General features: G+C 37.6%; 1 protein-coding gene and 1 pseudogene across 3 annotated transcripts in view; both read left to right on the forward strand.

The window, feature by feature from the left end:
- LOC136830268 (zinc finger protein on ecdysone puffs-like) overlaps positions 1-26,172 on the forward strand; it is a 161,975-nt gene extending 135,803 nt beyond the window's left edge. For all 3 annotated transcript variants that reach the window (XM_067089648.1, XM_067089649.1, XM_067089650.1), the window contains 3 exons: positions 7,701-7,847; positions 12,511-13,010; positions 25,818-26,172. In XM_067089648.1, the coding sequence (XP_066945749.1) occupies positions 7,701-7,847; positions 12,511-13,010; positions 25,818-25,944 (774 nt within the window). In that variant the 3' untranslated portion in view covers positions 25,945-26,172. The remainder of the gene's footprint in view (positions 1-7,700; positions 7,848-12,510; positions 13,011-25,817) is intronic.
- Positions 13,859-15,440, forward strand: LOC136830269 (uncharacterized; annotated as a pseudogene).
- Positions 26,173-26,520: the final 348 nt, after the last annotated feature.

Here is a 26,520-nt window from a genome sequence, read left to right on the forward strand (position 1 = left end):
CCAGAGAATATGACTACGGTGTCTTATATAAAGAGGTTATGCTCATGCTGAGCTCAAATCAGTAATTGCTAACATGCTTCCACAATCCAGAGTGGACTGGTTTGCCACATGTGAGATCCATCAACTTCTAGTGTATATGTCTCTGAAGCTGTGCATTCAGGCAATAGCAAGAGATGCATTCCTACAAGACTGGAACAAATGGAAGATGATATACCTTTTTCCTTCATTGTCCCAGATATCGAAAGCTTTGAACAATCTACTAGCTTTCAATGGAACCACTTCCCTAGTAACCCTGAATTAGCCAAATGGTCATTGGTTCCTTACTTCATCCACAACCGGCAAAAGAATAGATTCCATTGCCGTCCATTGTTCTGCCCCAGACAGGAGGAGGGGAAGTTGTCCGTGCAGCTTCCTTTCTGAGTGGTGCCTTCATGTGGAATATTAAATCTAGTCTACCGTGAAGATTATGTGCCTAATATTGCTAGGTACTTAGTGTAAAACTACATACTTCATGTATCCAACATACCAGTCCGTATAAGTTTAAGACTACAGACTTCATCTATCCAACATACCAGTCCGTATGGGAAATGTGGTTAGATTACCCTAACACTGAAAGCCCAGTTGAAATCTGTTAAAACAGTCTTACATTTGATTATCTTTTGAAGTCAAGTGCCTTGCTATAAAAAATCATGGCATATAGGGCAGCATGGCAGAACCCTTGCCTTATGGTGTAGAATTTATTCTAATATAGAAATTGCTAATTTCATTCTCCAGTCTTTTACAGTGCAAAGGTCAGCTCCTGCAAGGTTTCCCATTACCTGGTTCCTGAATAAGGTTCTTAGATTTCTGTCATCCCCTCAGTTCATGGGCCCAATACAACTACAACTCATATGTTGCAAAAGGCAGTCTTCTTGACTGCTTTGGCATTAGGAGCTTGGATTAGTGCACTGGGCTCTCTTAGACAAGGACAACATTTCACCACTCACACACCTAGTTATTATTGTCTGTTGTCTCCTGGCCCATCATTCTTGGCTAAGAATGAGGACCTTTTTAAAGGGAAAATACCCTTTTCTGATAAAATAACTCAGTATTTCATATAAAATATTATGCCTGGTTCAAACACTTATGGTTTACCTAGATGCCATGGCAAACATCTCAGATGGTTCTATTTTTCCTACACCTTAGCACAAACAAACCACTCTCTCTACACTGGGTGAGAATTGTTTTAGTGTCCCTCATTAAAAAGGCAGACCCTCACTCCTTTCCCAAGTTGCATGACATCCAAAAGGCGAGTACATCGTTAACTTTCTTCGGAAGTGTTTCCTCAGAGAAGTCTTCAAGTGTATGGAGTGGCTATTTGAGACAGTATTCCTGAGCTGGTGGAGGTGCAATAATCCTGCAGCCAGACTAGACATAATCAGGTAAGTCACAGTAGAACTGCAATGGATAATACATTTATAGGTTCGTGTGTCTCCTGTTGTGTATTGCCAGACCTGAATGGGTATCTGGAATAAAGAAAACTATTGATAACTTGTGGCTTTACCTTGAGTGAAAAATTCCTGAAACACTATTGCCGTGAGAGTGGTGGTCATGCTGAAATATTGCTGGGGAAGGCACAATAATCCCTCTGCCAGACCCAACATAATTAGGTAAACCACCTTCGAACCACAAGAATAGTACTGTACATATTATTGGTTTGTGTGTTGTTTTCTGTTCTGTATTGCCAAACTGTATGTGTATCCGGAATAAAGAAAATGGTTAATAACCTGTGGCTGTACCTCAGACCAAAAATAAATCTGGGTTGTTGGGTTTATTTATTAGGAGCTAAGCCAGTTTGTCACCTGTCAATTTCTTTAGTAAGCTACTTGGGGATGAACAGCAGCTACACTATTAAAAAACAGGTTTTGACATAGGAAAAGCCTGTTTTTGGTAGCTGCTGTGAGTTCTCAAACCCACCCGCTTTCCCGGACAAAAAGCCATGGGACTGGGGTGAAAATTTATCTTGCACAGACCTAGCGTGTAAGGAAGGTGGCGCCAATTTATGCTGTTGTCACATCTGTGCAAGCAAGGCGCAGAGCCTAGGTAATCGTTGTAGGACAAATGATAGACCCTTCCTGTCCTGAGTCCTTTATATTCCATCACTGTGCCAACAAGCACTATTCTGGCTGAGACCAACTATAAGAGAATTCTTTGTAATTCGTTGGTCTGTCTTATGGAGCCCTTTTTGGGGCAACCATGAGAGTGTAACTCCTTTTTGGATTCACAGCGGTTACCAAACGTAGGTATTTCCCACGCCAAAACCTGTTTTATTAATATATACACACACATACTGACACAGTCATTTTACTAACACTAATAATAAATTTTTTTTTACAAATATTAATGTTATGCTTACTAACTAATACTTACTAGGATTTTACAAATGACTATTCTTTTACAATGCTTATATTCCAGGGTTTTATTTAAAATTAACAGTAAGCTTATACTAAATGTTTATAGAAATAATGGTAGCTTATCTTACTAGTTTACAACTTAACACTTTCTAAAGGATCATACAGTAATAAAGCCTGTGTATACAGAAGTGTCACAATGGGAATTGAAGTTCAAACTCATTATCTTCAACAGAAAGACATTAAAGTTGTTGTTACAAACTACATGGAATTCCATCTCCTTTGTCATTTATCAATATCTGAACACCAAATTCCACTGTTGAATATCAACAGCAAAATAGTGCACACTGGAGGTAATGTATTTCTTTTTTTTCCCTCTCTTCTCTTGTAAACAGTCACAATAACGTTCAGAGATGGTGCCTAAGTAGATAGGGCACAACTTTCTTTGTTCCTAAAAACATGTCTATCTTAGCACACCACAGGTCACTCCAAAGAGTGGCAGAAGAAAAAGTGCACGAGTGACATTCAGCTGCCTTCCTCAGGTTGTATGCTGCCAGCTCTCAAGCCTCCCTGTTGCAGTTACCTACACCATATGGGGGTTCAGTTGGCATTCATAACCAGCCATTCACAAATGTAAAAGAAGAAAATCATAATGAGCGAAATGAAGTGACAAACTATACAATAATTATTACAAACAAATTTAAAAATTAACAAACTTCACTACCATAATATGAAGATTAAATACTTTATTTGTACTGCTTGTAAAGGAAGTTAATTTTCAAAGTTACATCTGGGCAAATTTATTAACTGCATATCCATAGGGTGAATTATGTACAATATCATACAGTGTGTCCTAATACATTTTCTGATATACTAACTCAAAAATATACTGCAACATACTTCCACCAACAATGATTTATTCTTTTATATAAATGGAAATACAATTTTATCATTGTAACATCATTATTAACCCTTTCGCTGATAACTCATAAACATTTACATCTGTGGGAAGTGGAAGTGACTTGAGCGATAGGCATAAAAATGTTTATACCTCATTTTTTAAAAAATGTGTAGCTCTTACAATTTTCAAGGTAAACTGCTCAGTTTTGTTTCTTTTGCAGCTGAATAATTTTTCTGTTCAGTGACAAAAAATCACCCCAAAATAACTGTTTTTGTAGCTGGAATTATGAGTAGAAATTGCGAGATGTGAGAAAATTCTGCATTTTCCCCCCAAAAAATTTATCCTCTTCTTTATCTTCAGCTTTTCCCATCTTTATATGGGGTCGCTGTTTGTTATTAGTCTTCTCCATCTTCTGCGATCATGCACCATTACCTCACTCACGTTCTTCTCCTGCATGTCCCTGTTAACGGTGTCTCTCCATCTCATTCTTGGTCTACCTCTCCTCCTTGTTCCAGGCACTTGCATATTAATGGTTCTTTTACATACAGAATCCTCCTCTCTTCTCATAACATGTCCAAACCATTGTAATCGTCTCTGTTGCAGCTTCTTTGATATTTCTGTAACTTTCACCGTCCCTCTTATGAAGTCATTCCTTATCCTGTCTCTTCTTGTCACTCCGCACATCCAACGCAGCATTCTCATTTCTGCCACTTCCATCTTTCTCTCTTGTGCTTTCTTCATAGGCCATGTTTCACAACTATACATCAACGTGGGTCTGACAGTGCTCTTGTACATTTTTCCCTTCATCTTTACATTAAATCTTTTGTCACATAACACACCTGCTGTTTTCCTCCAGTTGCACCAAGCTGATTGTATTCTGTGATTCACTTCCTCCTCCATCCCTCCACAGTCAGTGACACACAACCCAAGGTACTTAAAGGATGTAGCTCTTTTTACTTCTGCCTGCTCTAAGTTGATGCTTCCCTCTTGGTCTCCTCCATTCATCCACATATATTCAGTTTTTGCTCTGCTTATCTTTAGGCCTCTGTCCTCCAATGCACTTCTCCACAACTCCAGTTTCCTGTCTGCTTCTTCCTTACTGGTGGTCACTAGCACTATGTCATCTGCAAAGAGTACACTCCAAGGCACCTGATCTTTCACTCCAGACACTATCACATCCATTACCATATCAAAAATATAGGGACTCATGGTAGAACCTTGGTGGAGTCCAACTTTCACCTCAAACTTGTCTGTTGTTCCCACTGAGCTTCTTATCTGTGTTGTTGCTTCTCTATACATATCATTTACAATCCTCACATATTTTTCTGAGACACCTTTTTCCCTCATGCACCTCCACACTTCTTGCCTAGGCACTCGATCATAAGCTTTCTAAAGATCTATAAATACAAGATGTAGTTCCTTTCCTTTTTCTCTATATTTTTCCATTACTTGTTGCAATACAAAGATGGCATCTGTTGTCCCTTTTCCTGCCTCTATTATTCTTTCATAGATTTTCATGGTATGTGCCATCAGCTTTATGCCCGGATAGTTGGCACAATCTTGGATGCCCCGTTTTTCTTTGTAAATGGGGACTAGCAGGCTGTTTCTCCAGGCGTCAGGTATCTTCTCCTGCTGGTAGATCTTATTGAACAAGTCCCACAAGATGTCAATTCCCTCCTCTCCTAAGCACCTCCACACCTCGACTGGTATTCCATCTGGTCCCACTGCTTTACCTTTCTTCATTTTACTTAGTGCCTGCCTCACTTATCTCCGACTAATCCTGGGAACTTCTCTTTCATTTGTTACTCCATCCTCAATGATATTCCTGGATTTTCTTCATTTAGAAGATTTTCAAAATACTCTCTCCATCTACTTTTAATTTCCTCCTCTTTTGTTAGAACCTTACCATTTCCATCTTTAATTTGCTTAATGTGTGTGAGGTCTTTTGTTGCTTTGTCTCTAGCTTTGGCTATCCTGTGGATGTTTCTTTGGCCCTCCGGTGTGTCATCATTCTCATACAAATCATTGAAAGCAGCAGCCTTGGCTCTGGCAACTTGTTGTTTTGCAACTTTCTTTGCTTCTTTTGATATTTGCTCATTTTCTTCTGTTTTGTGTTTATCATAGTTCTTTTGGGATTCTTTCTTTTTCTTGATCTTGTCTTGTGTGTATTTATGCCACCACCAACTTTCTTTATCTTTTGGGGGACCTTTGCCTGATGTTTTGCCTTAAATTTCCTCCCCATGACTTAGGATCACATTGCTGTTAAACTCCCACCAATCATTTACATCATCTTCCAACTTTATTTCTCTCAGAACATTCTCCTTAAATATAGATCTCAACTCCACATTTCCTGCCTTTTCTAGCTCCCACCATTTGATCTTAGGGTTACTTTTCCTCTTTCCCTTTGTCCCTTTTCGAATTGAAAGGTCCGCAACCACTAGCTTATGTTGTTGGCCAACATTCTCTCCATATATCACTTTACAATCCTTTACTTCCTTAAGGTGTTGTCTCTTACAGAGCAGAAAACAATTTGACTCTCTCTTCCACCACTTCTATGTCACATAATCTTTCTTCATAAAGAATGTATTAATTAGTGCCGTATCAAATGCCACTGCGAAGTCTATGATGCCTTCGCCTTCTTCGTTCCTCTCCCCCATTCCTAGTCCTCCATGGATTCTTGAAATCACTCTTCTATCTGTACCTATATGTCCATCCAAGTCTCCACCCAATATAACTCTCTCTTCCTCTGAGATTGATGTTAATACTTCATCCAACTCCCGCCAAAACGTTGACTTCTCTTCCTCATCACATCCAGCTTGTGGGGCATAAGCACTTATCACATTTAGGACTTCTTCTGATAACATTAATTTGACCTTCATTATCCGACTACCACTTCTTTTGACTTCTACCACTTTCTCCTTCAGTTCACTGTTTACAATGATGCCTACTACACTTCTACCATTCTCGTCTGCTCCACTGTACAGGAGCTTACATCCTCCTCCTATTTCCTTTGCCTTGTTCCCTCTCCACCTTGTTTTTTGCACACACAAGATGTCAACTCTCCTCATATTCATCATCTCCGCTACCTCTCTACTCTTTCCTGTCATACTACCCACATTTAGTGTCCCCCCAAAAATTTATATATATATAAAAAACTATTTGCAATAAAATCTTCGTTTTTTTATCCATAGCGTGCACACAGATAAATTACCTGGTTATTGTGATGTAAAAACTTGTAATTATAGCAAAGAAAAGTTGTAATTATACCAAGGAAACAATGAAAAAATGATTGACAAAGGAGCTTCACATTCTCCATAACATTCTCCATAAAATAATCTCGAACATATGGAAAAAAAATATCAGGAACACTCGTCAAAAATGATCCATATCATGTCTGCTGGTTTGTGCAATCTTTTTTTTTGTTCTTGATGTTTGTGTATGTCGTCAAAATGCGAAAGATTAAATTTGGATGATATGTCTATTCATCATTGGTAAGTGAAAGGGTTAATTATACAGATAGTATTATATAAAAGAGTGGCAAAAAAATTAATTTCAAGAAAAATGTACAAAATGTTTTGAATAATGCAGATTACTTCACTAAGGAAGAATGGTCACAGAGGAAACTATAGACAGTAAGAATCCAAAAGTTATTCATGATTACTGACATAATATTTAATCATTGTTTTTGAAATTACTTAAGGAAAGAAAGAAATATATATTTCATAATGGTTGCCAAACCAATGAAAACAATATAGTTGATCTTGCCTCTTACTTATGATGTCATACATGGGCGGGAAAAGTAAAGTGACTTGCATAGTGGAAATAGGTGAACACACAGCACTTCATCTCTTAAGGCTATCAGTAATTAACTAGTGTAAAGATAGTGTTTTGATAAGCAACATTGTTTGGCAGCTTAACATCAACCGTGTGTAAGTGGATGTGATGAAAGAAAGGAAATGTATATATGTTGCACAGAAGTGCAAGACCCTGTTGCATTAGGTCTACTGTTTTCCAAGATCAGGAAATCATTGACATGGCTCACTTAAACTCCCTAACAAATTACATTTCGATCAAGAGAAGTAGTAAGCTTCTAGTTGATGCACAAATCTTTTACAGACAAAATAGAGAGAAAAAAAAGAGAGATCTGTTTGTTGAGTTTTTTGGCTTAAAGATTCCAGAGTGAGTTAGGTTAAATGAATGACAAAAATACGCAAAAAATAAGCCATTCCCTCTAATGCCAATCATGAAAAGTTTTATTCTTAACATTTTGCAAACATCAATTGATGTAAGTGATAATTGTAATTGTTACAAACATTTTACATTTATAGATCTAAGGTCTTTGATGTACTCTGCACCTGGCTGTTTAGTTTCTTGTGTAATGTGACAAATGCTTGTGTTTTTTATTCCAGAAAGAAAATAAGAAGAGAAGAATCTCTGACGAGAAAGAGAAAAGGCTGGTTCCTAAAAAAGACATTGAGGATATCGAGATAAAGAAGAGAGAAAGAGAAGATGACAAAGATGGGGCAGAAGAATCATCATCAAAGAAAGCAAAGACAGTAAGTTTTTTCAAAAGATTGGACAAAATCCTTTTAGTTTTCATTTTTAATTGGTAAGTTCAAAACAGACTTCTGTAGACTGTGGTTACTATTTGTTTGTAGGTCGTTCTCATATTTGCTGATTGTTCATCTGGTTTACAATCTTTTTTTTTTTTACATTTGTTTAGTCACTATGTGTTAAGGTATATATGAATTGCAAAGCATAGCAGTAAACTTGAACACAGAGGTAGCAAGCTGGACAGAGTAAACCAGGTCCTAAATAATCGATATTTGAATCAAGAGCTAAAAATACTGCCATTAGTAAATGGATAGGGTGAACAATATACCCGTGATAAATCCAAAATGGGAATATAAAATTCTTTTTAACTGTAAAGACTTTGTGCATCAAAACCATTACTATGATGAAGACAGCCTGTGAATTGTCATAATGGAGGACATCACCCCATTGACCTTGCTGATACATCAGGCTCATCATTCATATTGAAAATAAGAAAACAGATAACTCCATATTAACCTTGCACTTCACCGTAGAAGACCTGGAGAGGAGTAATGACTTGTGGCAATTTAATTGGCCTGAAGGTATCTATAAAGGACCAACACATCCCTTTCTTATTTATTATAGTAATTGGAGAAGATTCAAAGTGGCCCTGGCTAAAGGATTTTTAGTGTCTGTAATGCCTTATAAGAGCAAATAAAGAAGAGAGAGGACTTGAGAATGCTCCTGCGATAGATGGGCAGGTCATAGAAGAGGTAGAGCATTTCTGTTACTTTGGGGATTCGCTGGACTGTGAAGCAGGATTGTAGAGAGCATTAACAAAGAGAGTAGCAGCATTAGGGCTGAAATGGAGATAGTTATACTACTGGTAAATGCAGATGCCTCATCTGTAGAAAGAGTAGACTTACAATGGGTACAGATGTCTTGTACTATTGTGTGCAGTAGAAACAAGGGCACTGTTAAGGAGAGTAGATGAGATTTTGAAAGAGTGACCATAGAATTACAAGATTCATGGCTGAGGTATGGTGGGAAGTTTGTATTATGAATGATTTGTTGGTGAGGTGTTTTCTCACGAGGCTGAAAAAACCTAAGATGGTTTGCACATGTGATGAGAAGGGATGAGGTGAGTTGGTAGCAAACCAGTAGATTTGTATGGAGCAGGACAAAGACCTATTGGAAAGCCAAGGAAATTTTGGAGAAATGGGGATGGGGGTAGATGAAGGTTTAGACATTGGGAGTTCCGGTAGGAAAACCATAAGATAAAGGATAATGGAAAGAACTGATGCAAATAACATTTATGATGATGATGAAGGTGGAGGTTCCCACTTAGTCATCATTATGACCTTTCCATGTGTCTAACCATCCCTTTGAGGGTGTCACCTATAGGCAATATAAGACTGCTCACAACTGTGCCCTTTCACATTTGACACTTATTCTAGGCCCAGAGATCAACATAGCTCCTGAAAACCATTACCTGTGTTTCCTCAAAAGTTTTTCATATATTGGAGCAGTTCCTTTTCCAGAATGTTTCACAGGAACATCTTATCCTTCTGAGGGCTGAGTGATGAAGGATTGGTGCCTGGCACCAGCAAGACAGAAAAAAAGAGCCCCTGTTGAGATGCCGTAATGGGAACAAAGCACACCCCTTTCGTGAGTTAGTGCAACTGATAACTGACCAATCAGCATCCCAACACTTTACCAGCCCACTTTAGATAAACTTCCCTACATTAATGTTCAAAACTTTTGTCAAGCTGGCATAAACTTCGCTTATTTTAAACCTGTTATGGTCATTCTGGGCCCCACCCTGGAATGAGCTTAACAGGTATAGTAGTATAGTGTAAGTACACTGTAAATCATTTTTATCATTAAGAAACTTTATTTACTCATGAACACAATATGAAAAAATAATGTCTACCTTCTCCTGGTGCATCAGGATCTTCCTCTGGCGCTTAAGCTCTTGTCCAGATGCTGTAGAAGCAGGGCGTTTAGGAGGCATCTTATGGCACGATTCAAAAAGATACACGAGGTTCGCACCAATGCAAATGTACACAACAGACAAACCACTAAAAGCATATGCAGTGAACTGAGAAGCTTGGTAGAGATGTGGGATCATTTGCGCACTGTATCCAGTACAGCGCTACCCTGCTTTTTCACGCTTCACTTTTTCTTGCTTTATTTTGTGGAATACATCTTTCACTTTTCCGCGGGAACTTTCACCAATTTGCAAATTTTTTCTATGGATCATATCCCTAAAATTATGACTAATTTGTTTTTTTTCATAGAGCAATACTATTTATTCCCCAAAATACAGATTTTTATGATAAAAATGATTTACAGGTACTGTACTACTGTACCTGTTAAGCTCATTCCAGGGTGGGCCCAAGAATGAGCATAACAGGTTTATGATTCTCTCTCACTCTCTTTAAGAGTAAAATAAGATGTACAGTAGGTCCTCGACTTGCAGTGGGAGATCCTTTACAGTACCCCGCTGTAAGTTGATTTCCGCCTGCTGATGCCTGTTCTTGCTGTTAGCATTGTAACTTGATGCAACATCAAGTTATGGCGCTGAAAAACGCCATAAGATCGAATCCACTGTAAGTTGGTATTGTTGTAAGTTGGTGGTGCACTGTATATCATTCCCTATCCTTTAGAAATTTAATATATCATCTTGCTGTTGATGAGAATATAGTAACAAAAACAAGAAGACTGCATAAGCTGATTGCTGTTGAAATGGCAATTCTTAGCAATAATGCTGCCTTGAAAAGAGACTCATTCCATATTACTATCATTTTTTGTATTAAAAATTTTACTCCAGCCCTTCAACAAGTTTGATGATTTTCTAGCCTAACTTCAGGAAACTACAGTATTAAGATTGTTCATGCTTCCGGTCAAGAGGTGTAGTTTTTGACCATCTTGTTTAATTACTTGTTTAATTACATGTTGGTTGATCAGCATAATGTTCACTGAACTTGTCAATCCAGTTTTACCCACTCTTATATCAAGAATTACAAGCACAAGTGCTTTGGTTCATTGTCACTCTGCTGTGTTGACAGAGGTGTGTTTAATACCGTTGATTCTCAGCATTACCCACCTAAAAATTTCAGTACTTATCATAGACTTACAGCAGATGCGTATTCAGATTATTCTAATCTGCTTGTTAGTTCTCAGGTGGTGAAACCTTACCAATTTCACGCTTAATGTAACATTGATACGCTGCTGTTGTGCTGGTAATGTCCGTAGGGGGTAAGCACATAATATGTTTTATATCTTATAATTGATTGTCAATTCTGACCATCAAAGAATTGCATTACCTATATAGACTCATATTAGGTGGATATTTAAATTCTTCTTACCAGCCCTCAGGTGTTCAAACTTTACCAAATTTGGTTCATTCTTTGGCTTTATGGCTAGAGTAACGTGGCATGTAATTCAGAAACTACTCTCCAAGGAACCTTACATTTCAGTTTGTTACTGCATTACATTTTCATTTCAGTTTTTTACAAAAGTGATTTTAGTGAAGTACACTTCTCTTCCAATATTGTCTTTCCAGTTGTAATATTCTTTTGCATATATCTTCGTAATGAAGTATACATTCTGCTGTGGTAAAACAATTTTTTACTATTTTTGAATAAACATTTCTTAGAGAAATGTAATTATTATAGTTTACACACCTTTGCATTATAGAAATGCATTTCTTGTAGAGTACACACTTTTGCATTGAGGCCCCTTTCCTCAGACTCATATCATGTTTTGATCAAGGCATAACTTGTTAGGAATTGGTAAGGAACATTTGGTTGTACTTTGCTTGAGTACGACCTTACTACCCCCACCCCCCACATCCTCACATCATGCACTGGATAAAGTTCTTCAGGTGCCTTACAGTGATCCTTTGGCCTCAGCTGTGTTGCATTGTTTGTTCCATGTGGTGTCTTCCCACCTAGCTGGCTAACTTGTTTCACTTAACCTTACTCTTATTTTCCTATTTCTTATAAAAACAAATCTTTTGGACCAGCCTCATTAAAGCCTAGAGATGAAGTCTAGTGATCTGGGCTAACTACTTCTTAATGATAATAATGTATATGTAAAATGTTAAGGAATTGATTTAAGAATATGAAGTAATTGATGAAAAATATAAGATAGTGAAACCAAGCAAGCAGAATTATCAGGACAGAAGAATAGCAAAGCAGAACAGAATAGTACATCAGTGTCACTTGTAATCTTATATTTACCATAATATTGGCATCTAATTTTAATCTTAATTTCTCTTAATATGAAGACTGTAATGTAAATTCCTTTCTGTTCTGTTCTGATATGCTTAACATAGTCATGGCCTTATTATGCAAAGCATATTTTTAAAAGAAATTTTGATGTTGGTGGTATTGAATGGCCAAGAAACTTATGTTTATGATCTTTTATTCACTTTAAGAGAATATTTCCAAAAAAATCGTATTCTTGATGTAGTAAACATTTGTATAAAAGTTGTGTTTGATTTTTTATTTTAATTTCATAGTAGAGATATTTTCACAAATTATACTCATTATTTTTTATTTTTAAGTTATATTTTCATGTAAATTTTTTTCCACAGATTTAGGGAAAAGGATGCACAGTGGATATAATGTTCATTGATTTTTATTTTTCATGGTACATGATTTTTTTTATGACTAACAGGATGATAAAGATGGTGACAGTAAGAAGGATGGTGATGGGAATGAAGAGGAGGATGATGCAGATGATCATCATGATGAAGATTATGAAATGCACGAAGTAGAAGATGCTGAAAATGAAGAGGATGAGGAGGAAGAAGCTTATGGACATGGTGATTATGAAGAGGAACATGAGGATGAGCATGAGGAAGAACATGAGGGAGAACATGAAGAAGAGCATGAGGAAGAACATGAAGAAGAGCATGAGGAAGAACATGAAGAAGAGCAAGAGGAAGAACATGAAGAAGAGCAAGAAGAAAATGAAGAGGAACATGAGGAAGAGCAGGATGAGGAACAAGAACATGAGATGGAAGAGGAAGAAAGTACACCCAAGGAAGCAGAGAACCAAGAGGAAGAAGTTGGCACAGAGTTTGAAGACCAGGCCGACGACGATGACATTAAGATTATTGACCAAGAAGAGACACAAACTAAAGAAGAGCCACAACCAGATGAAGAGAGCACTGGGTAAGAATGTATATTTACTTTTCACTAGTCTCAACAAGGCTGTTCACAACAATTTCAGTCAAGTTGAGAAAGGTATGTTGAGTTTTACATATGTAGTGCAGCAGATAAAATAATTTTTTCACTAAAATACTTTAATTAATGATACAAGATTAAAATTTGGTACATATCTTCTCCATAGGCCACTTTTTGAAAATTACTGGGTGTCCACTCAAAATTCCAAAATGGCTGCCATTTTTCAAGATGGCCACTAGTCAAGGTTTTAACATGGGACTCATGTGCCTCTGGTCATGTTTTTGTGCATTTATTTGGTTATACACATTTTAGGCAGTCACCAAGCACAAGTAAAATATATTTCTATTAAAGATTTCATATAGCATATATAAAAAAAGATGGCATCCAATATGGCAGCCAAAAACCTAAAATAATTGTGTCTTAGGATTCAGTAGGCATGGAAAAATGTCTTCCTGTTCAATATAATAGTTTCCAAGTTTATTTATAATTTAGGTAGTGGTTTTAGCTCTAGTATTAGTGTAAAAGAGTGAATATCAGTGCACAACCAGGCTACATTGGTGGCTTCACTGCTGTGTAACTCAGCATGGGGTTTAGTGTCAGTTAATCTTGCTTTACTTATGCTGTACCTAGCTTTGCTTTAGTTTATTGTAGTTTAGTATCCCAAATGCTGTCTGATAGCCCCATATCAATTAGCTGGTAGAAATCTATATATAACTGGTAGATCTAGTTAGACAGCCACGCCTGAATTGACAGGAGGTGCCAGCGTGGGAGAGCCGAGCCAAGGGTAAGAGGGGCTCTGCATGGCTTGTTCATGTACTTACCTGGATGGTGTATAGATGACACGGGACTTAAATGGCACTGGATGAATGATCAGGCTATGTGTAGGGTGACCAAACCTAGTTGTATCTTATACATCAATGCGCATATCAGATTAAGGTGGTAAAAGGATAGCTCCTCAGCCCTAGTCAAGAGCTCATAATGGCAAGTATAAATTCAATCACAGGCAAAAGGAAGACCGACTGGAGCAAATGTTTTCTTTGCCAGGAAGATAAGAAAAATGAAGGCCTAACTTCACCCAAGGAGAAAAATGAAGGCTTAACTTCACCCTTGGCCTCTTTGCATCATAATCCTGAATATGATGGGTATGTAATGATTTCAACCAATGTACTGTTGTTCCAGTAGATTGATGAAATGCCGCTTAACTTTGACCCAGCAAGTCTGGATGAAGGCAGTGGCACAGAGGCAACACTGCGACAAAACATGGCAAAATACCACAAGAGCTGTAGACTCATGTTTAATAATGCAAAACTTGATTGTGCAAGAAAGCACGGATCTACAGTTGAAGGTATTGAACCACAGGAAAAGCATGCTAAACAGCGTCGAATGGGTCACGACAATGAAGCATGCATTTTTTGTGAAAATGTGGCACCTGTATTATATCTTCGACAAGTAATGACTGAATCTCAACAGGAGACTTCATGAGTGTGCTCACGCACTTGATGGTAAAGTATTGGCAAAAATAGGTGCAGGTGATACAATTGCACAAGAGCTGAAACACCATCTTGTATGTCTCACTGGCCTTTACAATAGGGAGAGGTCCTATCTTAGAAATCTTGAGAAAGAACAATGTCACAGTGAAGAACCAGATGTATATCCACTGGTTCTATCAGAGCTGGTTAATTATATCATTGAAACCAGCTTGAGTTCGGATGGTCCTGCCATATTTCCTCTTGCAAACACATCCCAGTTATACCAGCAGTGCCCAGAACAATTGGGCATTGCCTCACCCACTGTAAATACAACAGGATTATGGGACAAATTGTTAGCAGAAATCCCTGAATTAGAAGCACACAAGCAAGGAAGAACTGTGCTACTTGCCTTGCAGAAAGGTGTAGCTTTAACCCTATCTCAGGCATCTGACTACTCAGATGCACTTGTGATTGCTGAAGCACCAAAGATACTGTACTGAGGAAACATATTCTGGATTATCAGTCCAGGTTTGACAGCACCTTTGGTGAAGAATGCATCAATGATGCCATACCTCAAAGTCTGCTCCAGTTCACTAGTATGGTCAAGCATGGAGCAGACATGAGTCACAGCTAAGGTTTGGCTCATCAGAGTCAGACCCGGCTGTTGGTCAGCTACTGCAATACAACTGCTTCTCAAAACAGAAGGAAGGGGCAAGTGTACATCGACACTCAAAGGATAGGGAAACTCCTTTTCCAGTGTTCATGGGCATGGCCATCTATGCCAAAACCAAGAAGAGAAACCGGTAGAAATGCTTCATGATCATGATAAGAACATTTCCTATGACAGGGTGCTGGAGATAGCCCGACTGGGAGATGCCACTGTCACCAAGTATGCGGTAGAGGGTGTAGTCTGTCCATCTGTCTTGAGAAAGGGCTTGTTTACCACTGCGGCCATGGACAACATCGATCACAACCCTTCAGCAACTGCGGCTACTACCTCTTCATGGGACCAGGATTTTGGTATTCAAGTGCCCTGCCAAAGACAACCGGTGGGAAGAGCATCAGCCAGTACAGTTTGGGCCAGAGATGGTAAAATCTGTACCTGAGCTACATGACTTCTTCACAAATATCCCCCCCTGGTTCCTTCAAGTCCAAAAACCCAACACCACCAAGTGGTGCAGTGCCAAAGCCAGTCTCAGACCTGCTTGGACCACAACTGGCCCTGGAGTATGAGTGGCTGGAGAAGGTCTTGGTCACTGAGGAGGTAGATGGGGCTGTTAACCTCACATGGTCAGCTCACCATGCATCACAGAAAAGACAACCAGAGTTTAAGTGAGCATCACTTCTTTGCTGCCACTTCTTTAGGGACCAGGCTCACACTGTAGCTACAGTGAAGCATGTAATGCAGAAAGTGAGTGATGCTGTTGCACACTTGAACCCAGGCCAACTGCCTGTCACTACAGCAGACCAACCAGTCTATGCCTTGGCAAAACAGGTTCAGTGGCAGTGGCTGGACAAATATGAAGACAAATACCTTGTCATGTCCGGGGGTCTCCATATCGAAATGGCTGCTCTTAGGCCCCTTGGTTCTTTGCTCAAGGACGGTGGCTGGACTGGTGCCTTAGTGGAAGCAGGTGTTGCTTCTTCTGGCACTGCAGATTGCTTTATCTCTGTCTCAAGTGTTACTAGGACATGACAAATGCACCAAGTCACTGCAGGCAGTCTTTACAAGATGCTGAAATCTGCTTACAATAGTTACTGCACAGGACAGGGAGAGGTTAATGAAGACTTACTGGGCTTTGGGGAGTGGTGTTAAAACAAAAGCCAACAAAGTCCACAATTTCAATTCCGGTATTTGATGCTGTCAGTGGAGCTGATTTTGTTTCTACTGACAAGATCATTCTGTGAGGCTAGCTTCAGCCTCTTCTGTCAATGTGGATGAGGCCAGACTTGACTTGTTTGCCAGAAAACAGAGACCATATGAAGCCATCCCTCCAACCAGAGCAGCTCTGCTTCAACACACCAGACGTTCAGCACATCAGGCAGGTTGTTTACACCAGACGTTCAGCACATCAGGCAGGTTGTTTATGGGGTCAGGCAATTCTGCACCATCCATAAGCACAGAGTCCAGCTGACTGGGGTTGGGAAAAGATTAGCGAAGACTGGAAAGTCTTCTGAACAGCCAGCTCCCCCATTGCAGAGTTGTGAATGGCTTACAAAATGTGGGCTTACATGCACAGCTTTGTGTGGCTGCAAATGTGAGGTGTAATCATAATGTGAGGTGTAACTATAATGTTGCAAATGATGCTTCAGATACATCTGAATGAGAATTTTGTCAAATTAAAGGGTGACACCATATATCTGTAAAATCTTGTGTTCATTTCAGGCTAAAAAAAGACATTGAGACAGTGCTCGAACGTAGATAAGATACTTTATCACACTCCATTATAGTCTTGTGCTTGTATACTTTTCAGTGGCATTATGAGGTCCCTTTCCAAGATGTAACATTGATAGTAGCCCAATAGAAATGCTAGAAACAGACTCTCTGCCCTCATAATTGTAGGCATAGATAAAAATTTCATGTCTCTATCTTTCTTAGTTGCAGATTTATCAAGCAGAATGTTTCATGGCGGCCGTTTTGTACGCCATCTTTATAACAATGGTAAATATAGTAGTAGGAGCTCTGGTAATATGTTCAATTAACTTTTCTACCCAGGAAGACACATCTGAATAATGATTGATGTATTTATTTCAACAATGATTTACTCAAAGTGTCATAAATTGAAACAGCTAGCAGCCATCTTGGAAAGTGGTGGCCATATTGAAATTTTGCGTGGACACCCAGATTTTTCAAAAGAGGGGGTTAAAATGAGCACTTGTGGCAAATCTCATGCTTGTATCACAAACTGAATTATTTTTATACTTATCTGCTGCACTAGTGTATTTAAACCATAAACCTGGAGCCTTTTCAGAATTATCAATCTAGTTGTTAATTCGTGGAAGCACAGTAGATGTGTCATGTTTCAGTCTACCACTTTTATGCCATATTTTCCATCCATGAGTTTGTTGTAATTTTAGATATTTTGATTTATTTTTAATTAATATTAGTAAATATTCCAGATGTAGGTTGAATGAAGGCCAGGCATACACCACTCTCTAGGCTTAGTTTAGTGTAATAAATGGACTGTCACAATTTTTCTATTTTATGTGGTTTTTTTTCTAGAAACTTCTTTGTGATGGCTGGGTGGTAATAGATGCAATAAGGCACATTTTAAATGATACCCTCTATAGGGAGGCTGTGGAAGATGTGTACAGATGAATGCAAAACTGTGTCGCAATTGTAAGTGAAAGAGTCATAGATCCTAATGATTGCAAAATATGCACTGAATACAGGGTTTTAATAGATGTTTGATCCAAAAGGGGGGAGAGAAGAGGGAGGAGGCCATGTTGTAGAGGAATTGCAGTGCTTGTAAGAGGTTGAACATTTCTGTTACCTTGGGAACACTGGATTATGATGCTGCATGTAGGGGATCATGAAGTGGGATTTAATAGCAAATGAGGGAGGAAGAGGACCACGTCATAGGGGAAGAAAACATCTTGAGATAAAATATTTTGCTCACTTTAAGGATAATCTGGTATTGAGAGGAGTGTAAAAAAGTTTAGGAGTAGCCTGAATGAAGTGGAAACAGATTGTTACCTTACTGGCAAGTCAAGAGTAAATCATTAGTAGAGCAAACTTCTATAATATGTGTAGCCCTGTACTCACCTAGACAAGCTATATGGGTACTTACAAAGAAAATTATTTTAGAAGTAATATGACTGTAAACTAATGATTCATGGTTGGATATGAATGAAAAATCTTTTTAAAATGAGATCTTTCTCAGAGGCTGGAAAATATATGAGATCTCAAAGATTAATTTGGTTGGACAGATGATGAGGAGAAAAGAAGTTACTTAGAAAAGTAGATGATATGAAAGTTGTAGGATAAAAGAGCATTGGTAAGGCCAAGAAATTGTAGAATCTGAATTGATTGGGAGTTCATGCATCAAGTGCACAAGGCATGGGATTCAAGAGAACTTATTTCACTTCCAAACTCAGTAAAGGAAAACAAATGCTTATTTTCTCAGCTTTGTGTTTGGTATACATGATAGTGTTTTGAAATATCATAATCCCAGTTTTTGCATTAAAATTTTTCTTATTACATTGGTAAAGTTGTTTCCTTGATAGGTTAAATGTTTTTAATCATTTTGATAAATTTTTTTGTTCTAAATGTATTGAAATGTAACTCGGTTCCATGTTAATTTGTGGAATATTAAATGGCATTGCAGTTTTCATGTTCTCCCTTGTCTTTAGTTGGTGCTGAATTAAGAGAGCACTCATGATTGCATGTATATATGACCTTCCAAGCCTTTGCAATTGTGTCAGTCAGTAGTAACTCAAGCCTACATCTTTCTCTGCATCTTTTCCCACTTCTATGTGAGGTCAATGTTTCTGACAGCTTTCCTCCACCTGGCTCGGTCAAACACATCGTCCTCTGACAATTGTTTGTTTGCTCTCAGATCTTTTCTAACTACATCCATCCACCTTCACTTTGGTCTTCCTCTTGCTCTCCCATCCACTGGGGTGGACAAGCCAGTCCCAAGCCTGGATAAATGGGGTGGATAGGCATGAGGAAGAGCATCTGGCCATAAAATAAAATCCTGCCAAAACCAAATATGACAACTCAAGAGTACATATGGGTTGTAAACTTGTGGCCATTGAAGTTCATTAAGCAATATCATATATATATATATATCATATATATATATATATATATATATATATATATATATATATATATATATATATATACACATACATGTACAGTATATATAATACATATATTTATATATACAGTAAACCCCTGTATTTGTGTTCTCACAATTCACGGACTCACCTATTCGCTGATTTCTGTGGAACATATATACGCATTATTCGCTGAAAATTCGCCTATTCGCAGTATTTTTCACTGAGAAATATTCACTAATTATAGTATTTTCATCTCATTTGCATGACTAAATGCACTTTTCATGATAAAACTATTAAAATACTCAGGTATTCAGGTAGTGCTCGAGATACAATAATTCTTACGATAATTCGATTTTACGATGGGGTAAGCAATTAATACCGATAGTAAAAATTGATATGCTGCACAAGAAGAACTGTGCTCAGTATCTTGGAAAATAGCTGTGACCTCAACACCAGCATCAGATTTATCGCCATCTAAGTATACTGGGACAGCATCTTTGTGCCTCAAAACGTGCTTTAAAAAGGAAGCTCGCATTACTTCGTCTGATATACCCTGCAGTACAGTACCTCAATTCAGCTAAAGCTTTGTACTTCAACTCAGCTAAAGCTTTGGCGGTCTGGCTTTCTGATAAGTAACAAAGTTTAAGTACAAAACCGTAAATGTTGGCCTGCACTTGCATATTTTCTAGATATCTCACAGGTAACAGCAGTTTCACTTGGTTCCTAATAAACTAACCTGTACTTTACACTTAACATTAGATTTAAGAGATATATTTTATAATTTATGACATCTAAAATGGTAGCATAGAAAAAAAGTTCATAATTGTTTAGTTGACAAGTACATAAGTCTATTAAATTGAGGTGATACTGTTTTTAATTTCTGGCAATTGCCAAGGAGGAATTGGAGAATATCTGAATGGCAATATATTATAGTTTGTGAGCTTTAGTTTATTCAGTCTCATTTACTATCAATGAAAACTCATGGCAGTTTGAGGGATTGCCTTTGTAATAAGCAAAAAATGTTTCTGATTTCACTTTGGTAGCTATTAAAGATCTAGGGAGCCACTAGAATAATAGTTCTTAACTAGTGGTCTGTGATAACTTTTTGGGTGGTTCACAGAGCATTCACTATATTTGGTAAGAACTAGAGATTGGTAGATATATTCTTTAATTTTTAGAAGATTTAGTACAAAAATTGATCCAAATTGATAATTGACCATTCATTTTATTGAATTATTCATATATAAGAAATACAGTGACAGTCTTTTAGGATGTAGCACCAGGCCATAGCCTAGTACACTCATGATCCAAGATTTGTATCCTGGCCTTGGTGAAGTTTTGAAATGTTTGGCACCTCACTGAACCATTTCTAATGCATTGGCACAACTAACACTGAAACACATGTGAGAAAAGAGAATTCAAAAGTTTGATTACATAGGAAAATGGAACCAAACTAATTGTTTGCTCAACTCCAATTTTTTATAATTTTCTCAAAATTTAGTTTGTAATTCATGTGTATGAAATGTATTTCTAACTAAATGTATACTCTCTATGCATTATGTGTTGTTACTAAAAACTGAAATGGTCCATTATACTATTTTTTTTAACTGAGCTGGTAGTCCATGTTAATGGAAGATTAAAAGGCTCCTGTGCCTATCTGGGTTACTGTATTATAAATTGTGTCAAGAGTTTTTATTGTATGTGGAGAGGTGGATATGATTACATCACATCCATAGCAAACTTTTTTGTAGGTTGACATTTTATCCAATCGTAGCAGCTGTTTGCAGTCAGCACCTTAAGAGGAGTGAGACAACTCTCATCAGGTCCAAGGACTAAATACATTTGGCCTAGAAATCAACCTAAGGAGTCTTGCTTCTCAACCACAAGGAATCCTTTGTCCATTCATAAATAAATCTGGATCTGGATAGATACCCCTTATGTCACAGAAATGACAGTTTTTGTTGCAGAGGAGATAAAACTACATATTTCTCCCCAATTCACTTTATTGTTTATACTTTTCTTGAAGTTATTCTGTCACTACCTCTGTTGAGGTTGCCAGTGATATAGAGAAGTCATCCACAAATAGTGAGTATGTTATATCCTTTGGGGTTACTTTTGCAATCCCACTGACAGCTAGTGCTAAAAGGGTAACTCTTAACAGTCTACCCTATGGAACGCCCTCTTCTTGACACATCAAACTTGATAGTGTTGCTCCTGTTTGTATAAAATCTTCATGTGGTGTTGCATGCCTTTTCTAAATAAGAAGATATACTTACTGGTGTTGCTTAGATGTAGATGCCTCACATATAGGTGACTCCATGAAGACTAGGACACCTTAGGTGGCATGTATGTTTCTGAATCCACAGTGGGTCAGGAAAAGATAATTGTTATGCTTTAGGTACCACATAAGGCAAACATATACCATCTTCTACTTGATTAAAAAATGCAGGGCAGTGGATCAATAGCTGGTCATCAAAAGGTTGTCTTTCGCGCTTTTAAAGCAAGGAAGCGTTTGCAGTGTTTATTAGAGATGAGGGAAGGTATGTTCAATATATATTTGATTTATGGTACTTGAAAATGGGCAGTTTTGTGTTTTGTACATTATGGCTAATCATTACATATGGGATTTAATCTAGGCCAGCTACAAATTCTTTAGCATTTGCTAAAGCCAACTGAAATTCTCTAATAGAGAGAAATGCAAGGTTCTTGCCTGTAAGGAGGGAAATCAATAATTTTCTGTTCTCAGTAGTGATAGTCTACATCGGGTTTGTTATGGGATTTCTTTGATAGATCAGCAAAGAAAGCCAGCCACTATCTAGGGATCAGCAACTTTTTCATTATTTATTTTTATTATTGGTGGTGTACTGGGGACAAAATTCCATGCTATTATACTGACTTTTTCCAGACCCAAGTAAGTGGAGTTTTTGCATTTATAGTTGAAGGAATTAGGGACCAATATCCCTGAAAGATTCCTTGAGTTTTAGCCTGAACTGTAGTCTGGCCTTGGGATATTCAACCCAATAATGATCACACTTATGTTTCCTGTACTGCTGTGTTTTAGTGGTTCTCATGAGTTTCACCAATGCATATGGTCAGGGAACAGACATTCCTGTAGTTTTAGGAATAAACTAGGGACAAACTGTAATAGCAAGGGTGGTGTTAGCATCATCTGTAACGGGAACTCGCTAGCAGGAACATGCATTGAACTTTTTTCTGAATCTAGAGCCCAGGTAGTTTTTTGTAAACAATACAGTATTCACTTTGGTAGCCTTTGGACTGTTGGACTTTGAGAAATGCTGATGATAATTGGGAAGTGATTCACTAGTGTACCCATTGAGTTCCATCAAAGAGAAGCAAACCATCTTTCAAGGTGTTTGATGTCATCCACAACTCTTAACAATTAGCTTTGAATGCAAACCTCTTTCCAGCCATTATTCCTTTTCTCACCTAAGAATTTTGACAGATGGAATTTCCATGCTATTTACATCAAAGCATATCCAGTACCAGTGTTTGCAAGTATTAGTCATAGAGGTTGGACAGCAAGTTGGAAGAGAGTAGATTAGGAGGAGGAATAAGTAATAATCACAAAGTGAGAAAAATACAGGGCTATAAAATTTAAACTCAGACACATGTTCTAGGATGTTTGGGAACCCCTCACCTGTGAAATGCACAAGCTATAAATAATCCATGGTTAGGCCATTTTGACTTCGAGGCTATCCTGCAATGAGAAAAAAAAAGCAATGGAGAGAATTCATTTCAGTACCTAACACAAAGGGAAAATCTGATGTAAAACATTAAAATTGATATCTTTTAAACATTTATTCAGTTACTACAATATCTTCCTCTTGATTCTGCTGTTAACACCACATCATCAGTTTAATGCAGCTCTTAAAAAGCCTCCCTTTCTGCACTCTTTGGTAGCTTTTCCATTACTGTGGTGAACAGTGCTGATCATTGATTGATACCAACATTTATCTCAATTCTTCTGGTAATACTTGCCACTGTTATCTTATAGTAATGTTACTAGATTGAGTTTCCAATCCTTGTACATTTTTTATAATTGTCTTATTGCATGTGCAAGTATTTTGTCAAGCGCTTCCTCAAGATCTACAAATGTATAACCTCATTACTGCTACTTACATAGCTGCTTGATTCTAAAGACTATCTCTGTGTCTGATTTCCCTGGCATCAAGCCAAACTGAATGTGATTCAGATTAAACAGTTTTTCTCTCTTTCCTTCAGTAAATTCTCCAATATTTTTGTAGCATGCTTCAGAAAGCTTTTTACCTTAGCTTTTGTAATGTAGTACCATTTTCCCAGTCTTTTGGCCCCATTTCTTCCTTTATCATATCTGCATATATTCTGTAGTCAGCTCATAACTGACTGGCTTTCAGGGTGCTTTTATCAATCCTGATGATCATAATACTTTCTTCACATATGATTTTCCTTAGGGCTCTCCAAAAAAAATCTCCTCAGGTGTCCTCCTGTGTAGGACTCTCTTGTCATGTAAACAATCTCTAGTTCATATTTTTCTCCTTATTCTGTAGATGTTCTGAGTTCTGCCTCCATAGTCATCTATATTTCCAATATTTTCAATTTATATATAGTTTACCCATTACACACTTTTTCTTCTATTTCTCCCAGCCACTTTTCTTTCATAATCATTATTTTTATGTTGTTGAAATTCTGATATATTTTTGCTGTTAGGTCTTCTTCTTGGCCCCTGTTGCCTTCATCTCAGCTTTACCTTTTCACTTCCTATATATATCTCAATCCTTTTCCATTTTCATCCTTACCCAAGTTTTGAAGGTGCTGTTTCTCTTCAACTACCCTTTGTATATTTGCCACCATGTCTCTGTATATCCCCTCCCAGATATCGCACCACACATTCCTGCTGCTAGTATAATTTGTAATTCTGGAATAATAGACACTTTCTTTGCTGTCCTTTTTGGGCAATTTTTCAGTTTAGTTTTTCATTCTTTTGATTTTCATTCACCACATATTCTCTCCTGCTCCATAGCAAAGCAGAGCTCAGCGGTCTACTTTGTATTAAGCTTGCCTCACTTGGTATAACAGCACAATCCTTAACCTTTATTTGTCCAAACTTTCATCCTAATGAAAATCACTGTATTTCAGCTTCTTCAGTTTTACATATTATTAACTTTGTGTGTAGCATTTTTAAATCCTTGGCAAGGTTTCTTATTTTAACCAGTTCCGTTCCTGTATGTCCATTAAGGTTTCCTCCTACTAGTACACTGTCTAGTTTACTCTCTAAATTAGTTTGACATTTGACTTACATTCTAAACTCTCTTGCTTGGCTCACCCCCCATCCAGATGCTTTGCTAGAAATTGAGAAATGGAAATTTGAGGAAGGTAAAATTTGATTTGATTTTTGAAGATTTGGTTATAAAGCGAAGCACTGCAGCACTTTCAGCCATTCATTGCTTAAGACAGTGAAAAGAGAAAGGTGGAGTGACTAACATCAAAGTGGAAGAAAAGAAGTGGGAATGCAGAAGGTAACATTAAAGAAGCTAGACAGCTAGGGGGTGAAGTGACTAAAGGAACAAATGAACCAGAACAGACAGAAAGCATTGTAGCTGTGGCTGAAGGGATTTATCAGAGTCACCAGTAATGTGTTTACAGTGTTCCATACAAGACACAATAGTAAGCCAGTAACAGTAATTTTTGTCATGTCTGTTAATGTGTTTCCTCTTGTTTATTATCTTGTATTTAGTGTGCATGCAGAAAACATGTAATACCATCTTTCCAAAGGTAATTTTCATATTCATTATCCTTTCATTTTTTTAATCCCACTTCTTTTACACTTGAACCAGCATGCTTGCTCTTTTTTGTTTTATATCCTTTCCATCCTAGTATTTTTGTCTCACTTTCAAATAGTTTTGTTTCTGCTCACCTGCTCCTTAATACATTGACTTCTGGATGATTAAATTTCTTTATGTCAACTTCCCCATGGCTTTTTTACGCATTCTTACATACCATTGTTTTAATGTTGTAATTCAGTTGATTTTTATTTATCCTTTAGGTTCTTTGCACCCAACTGTTTAAATGCTGCTGGGTACTAAGCTATTTCCATTAATTGATGCTATTTAAACTAGAGCTGTATTTTTGTTGGGATTGGTACCAGCGACTGTCAGGTTGATGACTCATTTTGAGATTTAGTACTGTGTATAACCCTGCAGGGTGAATATTGATCGAATTAGGAAAAAATGGAAGCCTAAAGTCTTATTAGTTTGGGAAAGTAATTCATGATGCAGTTTCATCATATGTAATCAAAGGTTCCAGATGAAGTAACTTTTTTTAAAGCAATAAGAAAAATGGCAATTCATTCAAGGTTGCCTCCAGGGATATTCAAGAGTACCATCTGTCTACAGCGTGTGTCCGTCTTTTGAAGAAAAGTACAGTACTATAATTACAGTGAATAATAGAATGAGAAATTTGGAATGTAAGACATAGTATTTTAATGAGCTTAATTTTGCTATTTTTATGAAACTGAATTTCTGGAATTAACATTTTACAGAGATGCCCTGGTTCAAGAAGCAAAGGAAGAGGAAGAAGAAGAAGAAGAAGAAGTGGTTGAACTACCTAAGCCCAGAGCTACACGAGGTCGAAGGGGTAGAGGAAGAGGGAGGAGTCTGCGTCGTTAGTATTGTTTGTAGAGGTCACAGGATGTTGTAACAATTAACAACCTGACTATGGATGTACTTTGTACCCAGAATATAATTTTAAAAGGCATTCCAGGCTTAGAATTAGAAATTTTTCCAAATTTAGAAGTTGACTACAGCCAAGCCTCTACCTTCTGGTGTTTTCCTTGTGTGGTTGATTAATATCAACACTTTTATATATTCATGTGAAAATATAAGTATTTGAAGTTGGTTGTGTTTTTAATCTTGCAGTAACCTCAGTCTAATTATTAGAATCACCACCACCACTCCTTTATCCAAATGAGATAGTCAAGTGCTCACCTGGGTCCCCAATAACCCCACAACATGCTTAGGTGCCAGCTAACAATTTTCCTCAGTTCAACAGATTTTCGGGATTTTTCATTTCATTTCATTATTTTCAACTCTTATTTTGTGCTGGTGATTCTTACTTAAAGTTTTGAAGTTTAATGTTCTGCAGATGATTGTACAGACCTTGTGCCTTTTCCTGTCATGTTCTTGTGGAAGTGGTGTCAAAAATTTTCTCATGGGTAAAGAGCTATTAGTGAAGTGTGTTATGCA

The sequence above is a fragment of the Macrobrachium rosenbergii genome, chromosome 46, assembly GCF_040412425.1.
Source record: "Macrobrachium rosenbergii isolate ZJJX-2024 chromosome 46, ASM4041242v1, whole genome shotgun sequence".
Classification (NCBI taxonomy): Eukaryota; Metazoa; Arthropoda; class Malacostraca; order Decapoda; family Palaemonidae; genus Macrobrachium; species Macrobrachium rosenbergii.